Source organism: Argiope bruennichi, chromosome 6 (assembly GCF_947563725.1).
Source record: "Argiope bruennichi chromosome 6, qqArgBrue1.1, whole genome shotgun sequence".
Lineage (NCBI taxonomy): Eukaryota > Metazoa > Arthropoda > Arachnida > Araneae > Araneidae > Argiope > Argiope bruennichi.
Window position 1 is genome coordinate 24160270 of NC_079156.1, and position 18776 is coordinate 24179045.

Genomic DNA, 18776 nt, shown 5'->3' on the forward strand with positions numbered 1-18776 from the left:
TTAAAAAACTGTGCTGTTATGTTTCTTAAAAAAAAGTGTGGATACATTTTTTTTTTCTGTGTATAAAAGGCTAAGCTTTTATTTATGAACAACACAAATGTTCTATCAGAATACTTTTTTATCATGTTTATAAATCTAGTGCAATAGGCCAGGTATGATTAACTTATCTCATGGAGCTCCAATATGCTGTTCTAGACGCAAAGTTACATCAGAATATGGCAAAAGGAGATGCTGAATTAGGAGTTTTCTTCATCATCTAAACACATTTCAAAATTAAGAGATTCATCCCAAAATAGCTCTTCTTTAAAAATGGAACATTGTTTTAACTAAACTAAAATCTAATCTGTCCAGTTACTTTATAGATTTTACTTATTCGTCTGCCACATTGTAACACCCATTTGTGATGGTTAGATAGATTTCTGAAGAGGAAAGGCAAAAGCAGCCGATATTGCAGACAGTCCAAAAGGAAGACTTACTTTATTTTTTAAAGGGCTTAAAAAGACGAAAGCACATACATTTTCTCTATACTCTGTTTCACCCTAACTTGGCAGTATTGTAAAAGGTAGAAAATGTGACGCTCCGAGTTGGGAAAGAGTTCCCCATCAATTCCGACTTTAAAATAGTTAAAATGCGCAGAAATTTATCAAATAATATCATAAATTACAGAAATCCTTTTTCTATCAATATGTATTTAAAATTATTCTCAAGTTAGAAGTGCTTATATGTTAAGTATTTTGTAAATAAAGCGAACGAATAAAAGATTGTCATAATGAATTCCACTTTGGCTAGAACCGGTCTTCAAGGTCAAATATTTGGCGCGCTTTTTTTTTTTTTATGTTTCCGACAACTTAACTTCATTCAGTTCGCAACCATTATCATCTTTCGTACTTTTTTATTCTCGCTTTTTTAGCAGCTGATATTCTTGATACTATTAATCGCATTAGTAGTTATTAGTTTTGTTTGGTGAATATTTATTCGATTCGTCATTTCTATTAACTTCTAAAATGTTTGAAAAAGAGAAAGTGTTATCACCGACTATGCTGTGCACACCTTCAAGACGAGTGAAACCAACAAAAAGTGTAGCACGCAGAAACATATTAAATGTTTATTCTCGACTCCGAGAAAACCCTTAAGATTCTATCAATCAAATCGTCGATAAAGTTTTGCAATGAACAGTTTTCCTTTTGAAAAAAGAAATAAAGGCATCCTTTAAGTACCCCTGGAAAGAAGCGACCAGGCTTAGTAGATAAACATTCAGGTCTTGTAAAATACGATGACATTCTGTTTTTGACGAAAAAATCCATGCATTTTTTTGCAGAAATGAGATCCCAACATTAGATAAAGTTTTATAAGATGTGAACGATAATACAGATATCTTTTCGAAAAACATTAGCCGAACTACGCTTTACAGAATATTAAAAGATATATTGTTTTCTTTTGAGAAACGGTGAAATGAAATGAATTAACTTTAATGATTTATTAAAATAATGTGTCAATAATATTGAAAAAATAATGAAAATAAGGAAACAATTAATTCTTCGATAAAGTGATAATATGATAAAGTAAATAAATATTTACTATTTGGCGAAAAATTTGCGAGATAAAGTTTCGCCAGCGATCTGCATTTCTAGTAACTTTGTACTTTAAAGTAACCCTGTTCCCCTGACGACGACTGCGATTCGGCATGCCTAGAATATACACTACTGCCAAGTTAGGGTGAAACAGAGTATAGAATAGAATTTTTATTTTCAGACTGTTTAGATCATAATTTAAAGAATGAAACTTTTCTACAGTAATGGTGACCAAAAAATTCGATTTTTCTAGAATTAGAGTTATTAACACTTAAATCCACTTACTGTTTAAAATGAATTCAGAAGCTACCAAAGAGGTTGCTTAATTCCTTATATGGCAAAAGACTAGAGCTTCAAGTAACCTGTTAAATATAAATATACAAATATTTTAGAGAATATTAACAAATATTTCTTTTTAGGTAAAATATATAGAGGGAAATTATTATCTGAAATAAACATAAAAAATTATGGCTTCATGGAATAAAACTATACACCATTCTCATAAGATATTGATTATTCTTGAAGGTGATTTTAAATCATATTAGCAGCACATTTTCCAGAGGGAAAAAAATTGATTTAATGTTTCTGCATGTATAAGATGTCACTTGAAGAAAATCCAATCCTTTGAAAGTAGATTTTTATTATATACTTTGATTCACTCAACAGAAAATTCTCAAAAATTGTTATTACCTTTTTGATAAAAAGGGGCATGTAATTATTCTTTAAGTCTAAAATATAACTGGCTCAGTAGCTTATTTTTAAACTATTAGAAATAAACATATATTTCTAATAGGAAATTTACTTTAAAGAAATTATATTTTATGTTGCTTGAATCAATAAGTATAATGTTGAAAAATTAGAAAATCTACATTATACTGTAGCATTCTAGAAATCTCCAGTTCTGTCAGTCATATATATGAAAATATTCTTGACACTGATGTTTTAAATAAAAGAGAAAATATATTATTTAAACTGAGAAACTCTGAATATCACTTTTTAGGTGATTTTTTACAACTGCTATATGAATTCTAATGCAAAAATTAGAGGAAAGTATATAAAAGCAAATTACACATTAACTTATTAGTTTTTGATTTTTTTTAATTATTACTTGATGTGAGGAGGTATTATTACTGCTTCAAAAAGACTTAATATCTTAATATTTGATTATTTATATAAAAGAAATACAGCATGTTTATATTTAATTATTTTAATTAACCCTTAATATGGTATAATAGTAGAAATCGAAACATTTTTGGGGGGATTTTTATTACTCTAAACTAGCATGTATCATAATAAAATAAGGAAACATTAAAATTTTACTAATTGATACATGGAATTGGGGTGATAAATATACTTGACAGTAATCATTCATACCGAGCTGAAAGTAATTAGCATATTTACAGATAAGGTTTGTTGCATAGTTTATGCTTGTGATTTGGGTAATTTATCTAACTATATTATTCTTTATTTTGTTATCTTTTAACTTAAAAGAGAAGGAGTCATAATATTAGGAGCCATCTTCTAGAGTGAATCAATAGATCATGCAGCAACTAATGTGTTAAGGGTACAAAGATCTTGGAATATTCAGTCATAATAATACTTGCTACTTAATTTTAAGCAAATAAAAACAATTTGCAGACATTTCTTTAATACAAAGCATTGGATTTATTATGAACTGAAAATAAATGTTCAATTAAAACTGAATTCAATATTTATTTTCAACTGAATTAAGTCGACTTTAAACTCCATGAAGAGTTACATTACAAAAAAAAGTAATGAATCTGTTATACAATGTAATTTTATTGATAAATCAAAAATTTCAATTTTTAAATAAATATATAAATAAATATTTAAAATGAAAATAAAATATTTGTATAGTTATTGATTGGAAGATTTCAAATTCGAAGAAAAGCTTATTATTTCAATAACTTCTGATGTATTCCAGAAATTGAATTTAAATTAAATATATTGTATTCAAAATCCTGAGAATTAAGTATAAGAATATTTCAGATGTAAAGCACACAATATGTATTTCTTTTACTAAGAAAATTTTCATGAACTGAAATTTAAAGATAAACGATAGTTTTTAGATTTTTAGATACTAGAAAATCCTGATTTATACGACCAGGCATATGTGTTGGTCTATGAAGTTTTTGGTAGAGAATATGGAAGAACTCATCAACTAGAGTCATTCTCCTTTGATGATTGTTTAATATTTGCTAAATATGTGGTTATTTTATCTGTACCATTATGTCCTCATTCGTAGGGCTATGTTTCACAATGGTATTTATCAAAAATATTTTTTAGACATGATGGGGGTCCATCTCATAAATATTTGCAGCTACTTGCTTTCTTGACCAATTCATTTTAAAATAATATCATTGGATACAGATGCTTTTTTGAGAAGCTTTGCATAAATGCCAAATTTAATTGTATTCTAGTACTTCTTTAGCAATAATACCTTTAGCTAGGATAGAACCTGGGACCTTGTGGGTCGCAGTCCAGTAACATAACCATAATACCAAACAATTATCCGGGTAGCAGAGCTGTTAACTGGCTTATATACTATTCACCACACTTCATTTGGGTTGAAAAATAATGTGTATGTAAAAGAATACATGCACAGAAGAGATTTAATAAACCATAATATTATTGCATCCATATATGCAATTGTAGCAATGTTGAATTTGATTCAGAGATGTGTTTCTCTAAAGGAGGTCAGATTCAGTAAATATTATGATAAATTATCTTTTATACTTTATAAAAAATATTTTTTGTAATTGTATTTTAAATAATATTTAACTTTTTAATGAAATTACTTAGTTCTTTACATTATGTTTACTGCACAGTTTGTTATTTATCTTTATTATTTACATATAAACAAAAAATCTATTTTGTATTTTCTGTCGTATATTTCACCAATAAAGAAATTACTATGGCAGTTTTAATTTTGTCCTATTATTTTACTTTTACAAAAGCTAAAAATTATTCATCGAAAAAAAAATCTTAAACCCCTATTTACTTTAAGGAATTATTATTCAGTCAATTTTGGTAACAAAGCAATAGAACTTTTTTTAATTGTATGTTCTAGGATGTTTATTTTTACTAAATATGATGGATAAGACCGAGGGACTGAAAATAAATTCTATGATATAATTTTCTTAGCATTATATTTATTGATTTGTGCAACATAAAATATAATTCTATACCTCATTCAAAGCATTTTTCCAATTGGAATATATATGTCTATCTCTAGTAGTTTTGTAATTAATTATTGGGCTACAATTAGAGTGGATACCTAGTATATAAATGAAAATTAATTTTGCTAAATTCAATATATATTTATTCCCTTACATATTCTAGTTACTGTCAGATATATTCAACACTGTTAACTATTAAATAAAACTGGGAATAAAGTAAAACTCAACTATTTTTTTTAAAACTTTCATTGAAATTTTCAAAAATTCTTTAAGCATATATACAGAGAATGAATTTTTCTTTCTTTTTATGGGAGAAAAAAAATTGTAGCATGAAAAATCTTGTTATTATAGACATTAAATTAAGATTGAAGAAAATAATAAGAACCATCAGGAGCGGTCTCCCAAAAACCTCCTTGCATATTCTCTAACAAAAATATTATCCCCCCCCTCACACATAAAATTGTAGGTCTTTGGAAAGGTCGCGAATGCTTGCATGACATTGGTGAAGAATAATTACGAAATATATATCTTCGGCGTGAATTTATCCTTTTAATTAAATCTATCGTTTGATCCTTCCCGACTTCTTTTGCAATTAATCTTTGGTATTTAGCAATAGATATTCTAACATCGAATTTGTGTTTTTGACACATTATTTATTTCAAACTGATTTGCTACAGAATTATAATTGTAAATTCAAAATCACATAACAAATTTCATGCATTTAAATCATTGCATCTTTAAGTAATCGCGTTCACATGCTTATGACCGACAGCAAGTCAACTTCTTGATAGACTTGGTTTAAAATTTTATAGAAATTTACACTTTAGATGCTAAATTCGAGTACCAACTTTATCCTTTTACCCCTTTTTCTGTTTGTGTTGTTGTTTCTAAAGGCACTTTTCATAGACAAGCCCACTGACTTCAAAAGTCAGTGATTTTAAGTCAAAGCTGCGTCTCTTGTTTTTTCAGTAGCGCCATCTAGGGCGAAGAGTACAACTTAACTACACACACGCCACAGCTCTTTTTACGGGACGGACTTCATTCATGCATTCATTCATTCATCCATAGATCGTAATTTAGATCTGAATCAGAGAACGATCACCCCTGAATCAGTACCCCCAGTCGCATTATTCTCGACATGGAGGACTTTGTGACCACGACAGATTTATACGTGCGCCAGCCACTACACACACGGACAGTCTTCGGCCGGCGGGGTTCGAACTCGCAACCCAAGGGACGCGAATCCAACGCCTTACCAACCAGGCTATCTCAGCCCACATAACATTTATATTTGTAATTATTCTGTTAACTTATATTCGGACAAACTTCCTCTGAATTGATTTCAGCTCAAAATTTTATAGAAATCTACATATTTGGTGAAAAGACCAAATAGAAAATTTGGTAAGTCTAGCTTAAAGCGTCTTTCAGTTATCTTTGTCACAGACAGACATAATTCCAAAAATATGTTTTTCGAACTCAAGAAAATTTAAAGAGTGCATATTCTTCAAAATCTTGATTTTGTTTTTTCTTACAGTATTTTATCTAAACTTCGTATACGAGAAAGTAAAAATGACAAATTACTTTTATTATTTCCTGTATTGCTTTTTAAATTACTGATTTAAATTTTAATAGTTCATTCATATATTTTAATTTAACTAACCGTCTCTTACCTTTGCCTGCATATTAGAGATATATTGCAAAATACAAGACTGAGTCCCATCCCAAAGCTCAACAGCTGGACGATTTTACCATTTGGTTTCACATTGTTGCAAAACTGCGAACCAATCAGAATGCTGTATCAATATTATGCAATGATAATTTTAAATAATACTTTCTTTTGTTTTGATACGATATATTTGGTCAGCGATCATTTCATATGGTCCTCAAAACCATATAAATGATTGCACATTTTACCTTTATCAAGTATTGTTAATATGATCGTCATAGGTGGTTTAGTAAATGAAATTAATTTAGTCCTATCTATCATCTCTAATGTACTACAGCTTACCATAAAAAAGTACAATAAATGTATGATTACAAAAAATAATTATATTTGTTATTATTTTAAATTATACTTCCATAAAATGATGCAGCATTTTGATGAATTTATTATACTTTAAAATGGCGAAAATTCTCAAGCTGACCGTGAAAATTCATGAAATTTGTTCAGCTGTTGAGATTAAATGCTCTGTCAAAATTTTATTTTGCAATATCTCACTGAATGGAAAGAAAGATAATAGAAAGCTATTAATGACATATTTACGAGTCATGATTTTTCATTTAATATTTCCGAAATCGGCTTAATAATTGGGTCTGGAGAATTCTACCATTTATTTTTCCTAATACAGAATGTACACAAAAGTTTTTTTTTTTTTTTAATTCCATGTATATTCGAGCTAGAGAGTACATAGAGCCAAGCGACCCTTGATGACATATGATATTTCATATGAAATAAAACTTTTTGAAAGAGGAAGGATGTTTAGGGAAGTTTTGATTTCCGATTGGTCTCGGAAATGGAGAGTGCAGGAAGTCAATTAGTCCTTGTTAACTTTGCTAGAGGTCATGTAATTTCATACAAAATCCAAACAGCATCCAACGGAGTTGATCATAAAACGGTCTTTCTAGTGACTGAGAAAACTGTGTATGGAAGCAACACTACAGATTTGTAACAATATATATATATAAAACAATTTTTACCACATGATTTTTCTTTCCATTCATGCAGTACCTTTTTTTCACTGTAATTTAGATGTATTGCACCATAAAAGAATCAATTTACTTCTTTAACATATTGTGAATAATGCATTTAGTTAACCAGAAATTTTGTTCACTTTAAAGAAGGTGAAAAAAATGAAAATTCTGAAATGTGTTATTACTCTTATTATGAATTGAAATATTGTATTTATAACAGTTATATTTACAAGAAATTTGTCAGAATTAGAACTCTACAAAAAGAAATCATACGATTGTGCTGAATGATACTAGTATGCACTTCTATTTTTAAGTACATATAATTGGCATCTTACATTTTTTTTAATTTTGATCAAATTTAATAAATTATTAAAAAACATATTTTAATTTTTAAGACTCATATTTGACATTTTATTCACTTATTTATTCTTTAAAGCTAGAATTTAAATCTCCAAAAAAATCCTAATAAAATCAGTAGAAGAATTTTGTCTAATTGTATTTCAAAAACATTTTTCATAAATTTAAATTAAACTTCCTGTGAAAGTAGGCTCATTCTAAGAAACAAGCCAAAAAATTAAACCACTTATAGATTCTACTGTTAGATATTATCTGTAAAAATTTCATAATAAAAAATTAAACTTTAGAGACATTGCTCATAAGTATCAATTTTCATATATATGTGTGTGTGTATGAAAGAGAGAGAATTCCATTTATAGCTTTTCTTTCACTGTTTTATTAATTTAAACTATGTCTTTTCCTTTTTAATCTAAGACATTTTTTAAGTTCTCTTTTAACATCAAAGATGTTGATATAATTGTATAGCATTATTTTCAAGAACACATCTTACTCTTCCCCTTCCAATTACGATTTATATTCATAAGAGTTAAAATAGCAATAAATTAAACATTGTTTCTATTCCTTATGATGTCTCCTTTCTAAGTTTGAAAATATTCTCTAAATATCTGAAATCTAGTTAAAAGAATTAGAATGTTAATTACTAAAAGTGTGCATCTGCATCATGTAATTTCAATATATTATAGAAGGATAATGTTTAACTGTAAGAAACAATTACAAAAACAAAAAGGTACATGCAGAATGTCTGTAGATTAGACTTTATCATCTGATTAAAAATCAGCATGATTATCCTTATTCATATTTGCAGGTATTTGAGAGTAATTGTCATTGTCAATTTCTGAAAGTAGAACTATAATTTTTTAAAGGCAAATATAAACTGCTGGTGATTGACAAGTGCACACAGTCCCAGCATGCCAATGGTCATTTTGGAGTAGGGTAAGCATTATTCAAGGTACAAAAACAATAGGCAAATCAAAGAGAGTTAAAGTTCCACTACAGGCAATGGGAATGGTTTTCCCAAAACTTTCTTGAATATTCAAAAATATTTCTTCCTCTCCCTTTATAAAAATTATAGATCTTGAACAAGGCCAAAAACTACAAGTGCTCAGATTTCTATTTTCAGAGCCTTCACATGAGCATTTTCTACTAATTAATATAGAAAAAAAAAAAAAAAAAAAAACAAACAAACAGAGTAAGCATTTCAAATGACTTTTTTTAAGCCAACTGAAATCACAATTGGATATGGCTGTGAAAATAGAAACTGCTATTATATTTATATGTATGCAAATGTATGGACAGACAGATAATCAATCTTTTAAAGGAGTGATTCTAAATTTGATTCATATCTACACTTTAGATCCTAAATTGGTAAATTAATTTTTGTCAGCTTTTGCAATTTTTTCACTTTTTGTAATTACCATGTTTCCTTTTACTTGGACAGTTAATCATTTCTTTGAATCGATTTCATATAAAATTTGATAGAAATTCATATGTTTGGTGCAAAGATTGTTTTTAAACTTCACCCATTCAGCTTAAAGCATCTTTAAGACATTAAGTTCACAAACAGCCATAGTTTCAAAAATGGGTTTTTCCAACTTTGGAAGATGTAAAATGTGGACATTTTTCAAAATCCTGAGCATAAATCTTTTGGGGATTACAATATTTTTTCTATATATGAGAAAGCAAAAAGGTATCTGAAGGTAGAAGTGCAGTTTGAAAGCATATTCAAGGCATGAAAGACCCACTTTACTTCAAAAAAGATAGATGTGCCATCTAATTTATGCTACCTTAATAGGAATGCTACTTCAGAGAGCCATTATTTTGCCATTACCAACATTCTCATGTATCTGGGAGAATCATTTTTCAATAACTAAATAATGCTAACTAATTAATGGAAGTCAATTAAATGATTTTAACTTATGAATATCATTATTAAGAAAGATTATGACTGTGTGATTAGCATACTTTTTGGAATTAGCAACAAGGTTCTGGGATCAAGATTTCTGATAAAAATCCTATTCAGCATCAATTGTGATTCTGAGCACTAACAGTTGTGAAAAGAGCAGAGGCTCTTTTTATGTTCAGGTAATTAGCCACCAAAAAATACTAGTATGTGAAACAGAAAAATTCTGTCCCCAATTTTTGATGAAGTTAGGAATGTCACGCCTACTTCCCCATGATCATGTCTGAATTTTCCGTAGTGTACTGTTAAAATTTAGTGAAATAAACAATTTCTTTTGTTTGCTTATCTTTCATGCAGGCAATACATAAGCCATTTTTCAAAATAAAGGAACTTTAAGATTTCTATTAAATATATACCACATTTCATTTTCTGAAATAATTTCTGTCATTCGTTATAATTTAAGAAAAACTCTATTTTTTTTAATTGTTAAGCAGTATATGCTGTATATTCATTGAATGTATAATTATTTTGATTATTCAGTATTATTCTGTATATTTATATTAAGGTAGGGTGGCAAAAAGTTTTGGAACAAAAATTAATTTTTGCTTTGATTAAGGAGTATATGTATATTAGCAGTTGTAATATTCATTTTGATCAATTGATATATTTGAAATAGAAATATGAACACATAAATGAGTCGATTTAATATCTTAAAACCATATATTAAAGAAGTAATCTTATATGATACTCCCCCCTGGTAATCTGAAATATAAGCAGCAGAAAATAACTTTATTTCATTGAACATAAATGATTTTCAAAAACAGATATGCATTATTTAATTATAACAAGCAGTTGGTTTTTTTTGTTTTGGATTTAGATAAAAACATCTGCTTTAAAATCAAGTTGGAATTTTAAATATTCCAATAAGAAACAACAGCACAAGAATTTGAATAATAATTATTTTAAAGTTAATAATTTATTTTAATAATCCTAAACATCAACATTACAGATCAAAACAATAATATATAATAATATCCGATTATAATACAAAAAAGAAGTCTTGAATAATAATGTCCTAGGAATGTGGGTTTCAAGGTTAATGAAATCTGTAACAGAAAAAGACATATTTTTATCAAACTATTTTCAAACACAAGAATCTGATAAATAATTTTTAATATGTAAAAAGACAGAATATGTTTAAACACAAATTTATTTTGTATAAAGCAAAATAGGAAAGCTTATTTTTTTAATCTTTGATTATTTAATAGAGCCTATAAATTCCCCATAAATAAAATTCATGTACTTACATGCAAGATCTTTCTGATACATTTATCTATATTCTTCCGCTTGGAATATGCCCTGAAATTAATACAAATAAATTTTAATGATAGCAAATAGCATTTTATTTGTAACTGAAACAACATTTCAGTAAAAAAAAGATATTTTCACAAAAACTGTCAGATGCAAAATAAATAAATAATTTTTTAACAATGATAAATCATTTTATACTTAAAAAATATAATAAAACAGCTAGCTTATTTCAAAATATTGAAGTTAAATCTTTATCTTAATACTGGAAGCATAGTGATTGAGACAACAGGTGGCTGGGATGGATATAGATGCCTTAAGCACCAGTCTTAAGGGTAATAAGAAGACAAAATGTTAGTGCATTTAAATTACTTTTTAAAAAGAAGTATCACAGGAGAGTGAGCAAAAACAATGAAATACTACAGATCCCACTTATTTTTGCCATGCCACAATTTTAAATTAGTAAACTTTGCACTACTTTCTAACATTAGCTATTTTACTTATCCCAAAGGATAATAAGGAGCCTAAACTAGTAATATTTTTTACACCACTTTAATGGCCAGTAAGTAATAAATTGTTTAATTTTTTCATTGAGTTAATGTGTCTCTGCTCTCATCATGTACAGACAGTTTCACTCTCCTTTTCTATTTTCCTATATGGGAAGAGCAGATTAGCAGGAAACATTTTACGGCAAAGAAAGGATCAAAGGGAACCATATATCTTATTTTCCAGTGATTTGAAAGGGAGAAAAGTACTTTCTGATTTCTGTGCTGAGATTCCTATTCATAGAAAATATTCGAGAATATTTTCTACTAATGGGCAGTCATCAACTTATGGATTAATCAAAAACTTTAACAAATGAGTGACTATTAAAGCTTCTGAAATCAACACCTAGCTTTTACGCGAGTTGTTTCTCACAGCACAATCTAAGAATCAAATGGATAAAAACTATACAACACATTAATAAAAAAATTAATTTCTAGGAATAGAGATCTAATTACAGAAATACCTTCCAATAAGAATCTGTTTTTTAATAGAGAGATTCAATTTATAATTGCTTTTCGAACCAATATAACAATTGAAAACACAGAACACTGGTATTATTTCAGATTTAAAAAAAATAGCCATACCTTTGCTCGTCTAAGAATGGAATCCTTGTTAGGATCATAAGGATGGTCTTTAGATGGAATCTCCAAAACTGCTGGAACTGGCTTTGTGTGAGCATCAATAACATAACGAATCATCTCTGCAATCTGTAATAATAATAATAATGCTTTAAAATTTCAAACAGTCTATGGTTTGTACATATTCCATTCTAAAGCACCTTGCAACTTCGAAAAAAAAATCTTAAAAACTGAAAAGTTAAAATTATTTACTGGTCATAGATATGAAAAGAGCTTTTAAAAGCATTTCTCATTCATAAATGAAGAAGGAAAATAAATCTGTAATTTGAAGAACTTCTTACCTGCTCTTTTTCCAGAAAATATACACCATATACAGTAGTGGCCAAAATTGAGGAAAATTTTTGGAGAAGATGCATTTTGGAAAATTAATGGTTCTTAACAACAATAACATTGATGGTAATACCATAAGGCTGTACACAGTTTAAAATATAATTGTATTCTAAAAACTTACACTTAGTATTATATTTTTTAAAATTTTTTGCAAAATAACCAGAAGAAAGAAACATACATTGCTTTAGTTGATAAGAGGTAGCTTTCCTTCATTTGAAAGTAATCAATGAGCATGATGGTTTTCACAACCAATAATATACTATCTTGTTATGAGTAGAATTCATGTCAAATTAGTAGAATGATGCCATGTTTTGGAGTTGAGGGGAGGTCATTTTTATGTATTGTAAGTAACTGCTCCCAAATTGGTCACTTCAAAAAAAAATTTTTTTTCCATTTTGTGAGCTATTAGAATATTTTTTTTTAAAAATGGCACAGAATTGATAAGCTATTCAAAAACTGATAAAAATTTCACTACTGCATGAAAAAGACTTTAATTATAATGAAATTAATAAGAAAATTTGTGAAAACCTCACTTAAAGCAATATTCCTAAATTTTTGAAGGAACACAAGGAAACTCAGTCATTACAAAATCACATTGATAAAAATAGGAAAACTTGCACAACATCAATTGACAATAGAATAATTAACAGATAATTGCAGCATCTATGTGGCAGAAGAAAATTATATGGCAGCATACAAAGTCAAACAGTACAATGCAGTATGAAATTGAGTGCTAGAATCATTTAACATAAATTGCAGGAATCTATCAGGTCTAGAATTCCAAAAAAGAAAGTCAGTTTGAAATCTAAAATAAAAATTGAAAACATTTAACTGCAAAAAAAATCTATTTTATCTGGACTTCAAAATAATGAAACTGCAATTGAAGGTGAAGAGATCAAATTTCACTATTTGGCAGTAATGTCATAAAACACAAGGAAAAGAATAAGAACATATTTCCATTTTGAATTCAAAATCTATTGTTAAATACTCTATGATTATTATGACTGAGAATGTATGATAGCAACAGTTGTGAGCAGAATTTATATGATTAAAGGAAATATTTTTTCATTTAGACATTTCAAAACTGCTGCTTTCAGTATGAGAACTTTTCCCCAATAATGAAGCACCTATATTTAAACAGGATTCAGATCCGCATCCTGTTGTCAATATATGTAAAAACTGATTTCAAATGATTTGGAAATAGCGAAATCAATTCAGCAAAAAAACCCAATAAATAGAGGCAATAATCCAATCAGGATATTACACAATAACAGCAGAGAAAATAAAAGCACTTTTGAAATTTTTTGAATGACACTGCAAGCCATAATTTATGCTAAAGGTTATACCCAATTAAGAATTAACTACCACCAATAAGAAGTTTTGCATATATCATGTTTCTTTTTTCTTCCTTATAAATGTTGTTCCAATAAAAATACAATTATAAAGATTATTTTATTGAATTTTTGGTTAAATTATCTTCAAAATGATATATAGCTTTATATTTCCAAAAAGCTATATAAAATGCTGTCTCAAAAATGCACTTTTTTCAAAAGGTTACAACAATTTTGACCAGTCCAGTATACATATAAGCATCATTATTCAGATAAAAGTTACTATCTATCTACCTTATTTACATGTAATTGTAATCCTCCATATTCCATTTCTAAATGCCTGGATTCCAGAAAATTTTGTTAAAAAATTTTGATGTGATTTATTTGAATTAAATATATAAATAAAGATATTCTATTTTGCTTTGATTCTGATTACTACATGTGTCAGAAAAAAAGTGACATGAACAAGGACAAGTATATGTACATGCATATATATATATATATATATATATATATATATATATATATAAACACACACATAGATACTTACATATAAATGCAGAATTTTGAAGAATTCTTAGAAGTAAAACTGAAATTTAAGTGTTATCAGTCAGAAATTTTTTAAATTATGTGTAAGAATGATATTATTTAAAAAACTTTCTCCTTTAGAGATTTGTATAAAGTACCTTATAGTATACGATATGACACCATTAAATTTCAATAGAATATTGACTACAAAACAATATTTTCAACTAATTAAATTTTAGAAATATCTATTACATTGTTTGTATTTAAAAAAAACAACTTGTGTTTGCATTAAAAAAAAACTCGAGATTCCAAAATTATTTTAAAACAAAAAGATAACAAGAGTGATGTAAAATTATATTCTTAGTATCACTAATATCAATAAAAATATTATTAATAGATAATACACACATTTCTAAAGCATGATTATAAAATAGTTTATTTTAATAAAATTTTGACATACAAGTTTAGAATGTAAATTCTGTTATAATTTTATTGAAATTATATGAAAAATATCATTAAAAATTCTTAGTGAAAATTTCAGACTGAAATTTTACTAAATATATGAAGGAACAGAATTTTAACATACATTTTGGTTTATAAGTATAATATCAATGTCATCCCTCTTCACAAAATTCTTAAAAGTTTCTTCTACTTCACTAGCTGAGGTATCTAAAACACAACAATCTAATATTAAAATATAAGCATACTATATACTACAATAAATCTAAATAATAGAATCGAACATTATTTACAGTTTAAATATTCTGAGAAAATGAAATGTATCATAATTTTTAAGTTAGATATTCAATACTGGTACATTTTCATTAGACATAACATAATTCACGAATTCATCTTGTAATAAATGCACCAATGAAAAAATAAAATTAATAATTAATATTCCCCATATGTAACCATAATTAACACATACATACATAATATATTAAAAATAACAAACCAAAGAATGACTTTATAGAAGATTTATATATTATAGCATATATTAATATACTAATTCCTGTTACAAGAAATGCGAATAGCTATACCAACTGCACTGAGACAAAATGTATTTTCATCACAAAAATAAAATTTTCTCATAAAAAAATTTATAATTTTAGGAAACTTTAAGGCTAAAAGTTTCACTCAATTATGAAGTTGCTAATATTTATTTCTTATACAAAAGTATATCAATGAAACTTTTTCAAATTTTTAACATAAAAAAAAAATAGAATCTAATATTTCTCTAAGATAAAATAATTCAACATACAAGAAATAACCTAACAAAACCATAAAATAAACACCATTATTCCCATATTTATTTTAAAAATTTATATATTTAAATTAGAAATTGTGTTATTGAAAAATGAAATTATATTTCATTTTATAATATTAGAAAGAATAACTTTTATGAATAAGTTTATAATCTTCTAAGTTCAATAAGCAAACAAATTCCATTAGCTTCCATTGCAAAACGTCTTCTAAACATTCTTTTTATAACATTATATCACATACAAATTTTTATAGCCATTCATGTCTATGTTAAGAAAATATTTATTAAAGATAACTGTCAATAAAATCAGACATCAAATATGTAGTTTTTGAAGAAATGATAAAGATTATTATACTTTTTTCCACAACCATAAAGTTAGTTTGCCTGGATTTATTCAATTCTCCAATTCCTCCAAGAAGAAAACCCACACATGTATCCTGGAAATGAAAGTTTTAACTAGTTATATATATATAACACATATTTGCTCACCATAATTTAGCAATTTACAACAAAAGAGTCCAATGCCAAAATCTAGCAATTTTGAGATTCTGTCCATTATTATATCAAAGTAGTAAATAAAGAAGTAAAAGCAAAGAAGGGCAAATGTAACAGTTTAATTATTGATTTGTTATCAGTATTTTTTATTTCCATAGACCATTATCAAATTTTCTTTTACATAAGAATTCCCTTCGATTAATAACAAGGAAAAAAATTGTCTTTGAGATTTTATTATTATTATTACTTATAAAATTACATTTAATAAGAAATATTAAAATATTTTATAATGTCAGAAATATACTGTTTTATTAATTTTAAAGTTTTATATATCAAAGTAAAAATTATTTTAATACAGTCTTTTCTAGTTTGTTTAATTCTAACAAACATCAATGTTGTTTTCTTTCTGTAACATTTTAACAGACTTAAGAAAATATAACATCTCATAAAATTTTATATTTTCAGAAAGTATATTATAAATATAATATAAAATTCATTTCAAATTCAAAACAATATTGAATTTTAAAAGAATAGTAAGAAGTACTAAATGTAATTGTGAAAGCACAATAAAAATAAGGCGAATACTTTATTTTTTTATATTATTACACAGTTAAATAATGTTTCAGATTTTAAAGAATTTATCAGAAATCTTAAAAATCAAAATCGTATTCTGAGTGATTAAAAAAAGAAAAAAAAATCACTCTTAGAATAGTAGATTTACAATACATACAAAAAGGAGCAAATTACCTAAAATACTGTAAATATGTTTTGAAACTGCGGTTAACTTTACATACGAATAGGTGTTTTTTAAAAATTCTCTTTTTTTCTTTTCATGCATTACTAGCAAAAAATTTTAATAGAAATTTTTAATTTCATAAACAATTCCCGAGTTTTCTCATAAAAGCAGTCGAGAAATTTATAATATAATGATAAATAATCTACAACAACATTCAAAATATAAAAATTCAAGAATCTTACTAAAAATATTTTTAAAAAAAATGACTGAATTTTATATGAATTAAAAACCCACTTACTTCATCGCCAATAACTGCAATCAATTTTCCTTTCGCAGCAGCAATCGCTGACATGATTTCCTGAAGTTAGAAAAGCTTTTAGGAGCAGTTATGAATTATTTTAATAATAATTTTTTTTGATCAAGTAAATAGCATATGATTCTACTATATAAACAACTACGAGCAAAGAGAATTCCAAATCCGGAAGTCACAAGACAACAAACAGAAACATGGATATAAAGTTGCCATTATGGTATAAATCAAATATTACAGTTAAAAAAATTCATTTAAAAAAACACAGCATTGACTTGTTTTCTCCACTTTCAGAATAAAATTAATTTGAAATACTATAAATATTTTTTTTTCAATCATGAAAAATATATTATATTAACTGAATAAATCTCTTAGTTTCGTTATCAGAACTAACCAAAATCGAAAAAAAAATATTAAATTTTACTATAAGACTCTTGTTGCTTTAATGGTGGAAAATTTAAAAGAATTTTATATAAAATTGACTAATATATAAAATTAAAAGAATTTTATTTTATATATTAGCCATTAATATCTGATTCAAATTTCATTAAAAAAGAAAAAGGAATTTAGTAAACAAATAACGATGACGTTTTCTCCGCCTACTTCTGCTCTCAAGAAGATCACTGTTTGTAGCAAAATGAAAAATTGTAGTTTGTCAAATCTTGGATCTGTGGGTGTTTATGTTTTACGTGAACTTTTGAGCCGATGATTCAGTTTCTAATATTTGTGACGTTACGTTTGGTTCTCCTTCAAAATAAACGAAAGTATGGAGCTCTACTTACAGGAATGCAAGCATAACCTGGTTCGAATTTTTTACTCAATATTATAAAATATAAACAAAATTCTAACTTGCATTTTGTTGCGAATTCATTCTTTTAGGTCTTTTAAATTATATTTTAGTTGAAAATAGTTTTTAAAATTATTTTTTATTTGCATAATTTAGGGAGCTGTGTATTTTGATTAAATATGCATTTTTTAATCAAATATGTACCTTACGTTGTCGATCTATTTATATAGCTGTAAATAATAAATATCGAACATTGAGTTTCCTAAAATTGTGTATTTGTGCTTATGTATAAAAATGTTTTGCTGCATTAAGTATATAAAAATGCATTCCATATACAAGTTTTATGCAGATTTTATAGCCTCAGAATTCTTGTTCTAACGCTGTTAGTGTTTCACCCATTCTTGATTGAAAGGCAAATTGCATGTTTATATTTGGCAATCGTATCAGTGTATTGACTAAATAGAAACACCTGCCCATTTTAAGTAATAAAAAATATATCGATTTATATATTTATAGTTAATAAATAATGGTTGAAGTTTTTTCTATTGACATTTATGAGCATGGTTTCTGGTCTGTTCTGACCCCTGAATTATTTTATTTTCATTTTTTTTTTACTGTTGTAATGTAAAATTTTTAATGTTGAGCATAATTTTCAATAGAGCTATTAGTAAACTTGTAACAGAACTATAGGTGATGCTATAAACGTTTATTACAGGACTCTGCAAAAAAATATAATCATATATTATTCTAAATTTTTTTTAATTCTAAAATTATCATAACGCTT

The 18776-nt window shown here is 26.7% G+C and overlaps 2 protein-coding genes across 3 annotated transcripts in view; one reads left to right on the forward strand and one right to left on the reverse strand.

The window, feature by feature from the left end:
- Positions 1 to 10676: 10676 nt before the first annotated feature.
- Positions 10677 to 17399, reverse strand: LOC129972976 (V-type proton ATPase subunit F-like). Its single transcript, XM_056087309.1, has 6 exons — positions 17194 to 17399; positions 16020 to 16101; positions 14987 to 15069; positions 12158 to 12280; positions 11027 to 11078; positions 10677 to 10825 (listed from the first exon to the last, which is right to left on the reverse strand). Exons 1-5 carry the CDS (start codon positions 17245 to 17247, stop codon positions 11049 to 11051), a joined length of 372 nt encoding a protein of 123 aa, XP_055943284.1. The 5' UTR covers positions 17248 to 17399; the 3' UTR covers positions 10677 to 10825; positions 11027 to 11048.
- Positions 17400 to 17721: 322 nt separating this feature from the next.
- Positions 17722 to 18776, forward strand: part of LOC129972945 (protein prune homolog 2-like) — a 31033-nt gene continuing 29978 nt past the window's right edge. Inside the window, exon 1 of one of the 2 annotated variants that reach the window (XM_056087269.1) lies at positions 17722 to 18007. In XM_056087269.1, coding sequence (XP_055943244.1) covers positions 17972 to 18007 — 36 coding nt within the window. In that variant the 5' untranslated portion in view covers positions 17722 to 17971. The remainder of the gene's footprint in view (positions 18008 to 18776) is intronic. The other variant, XM_056087270.1, reaches the window with a different exon arrangement.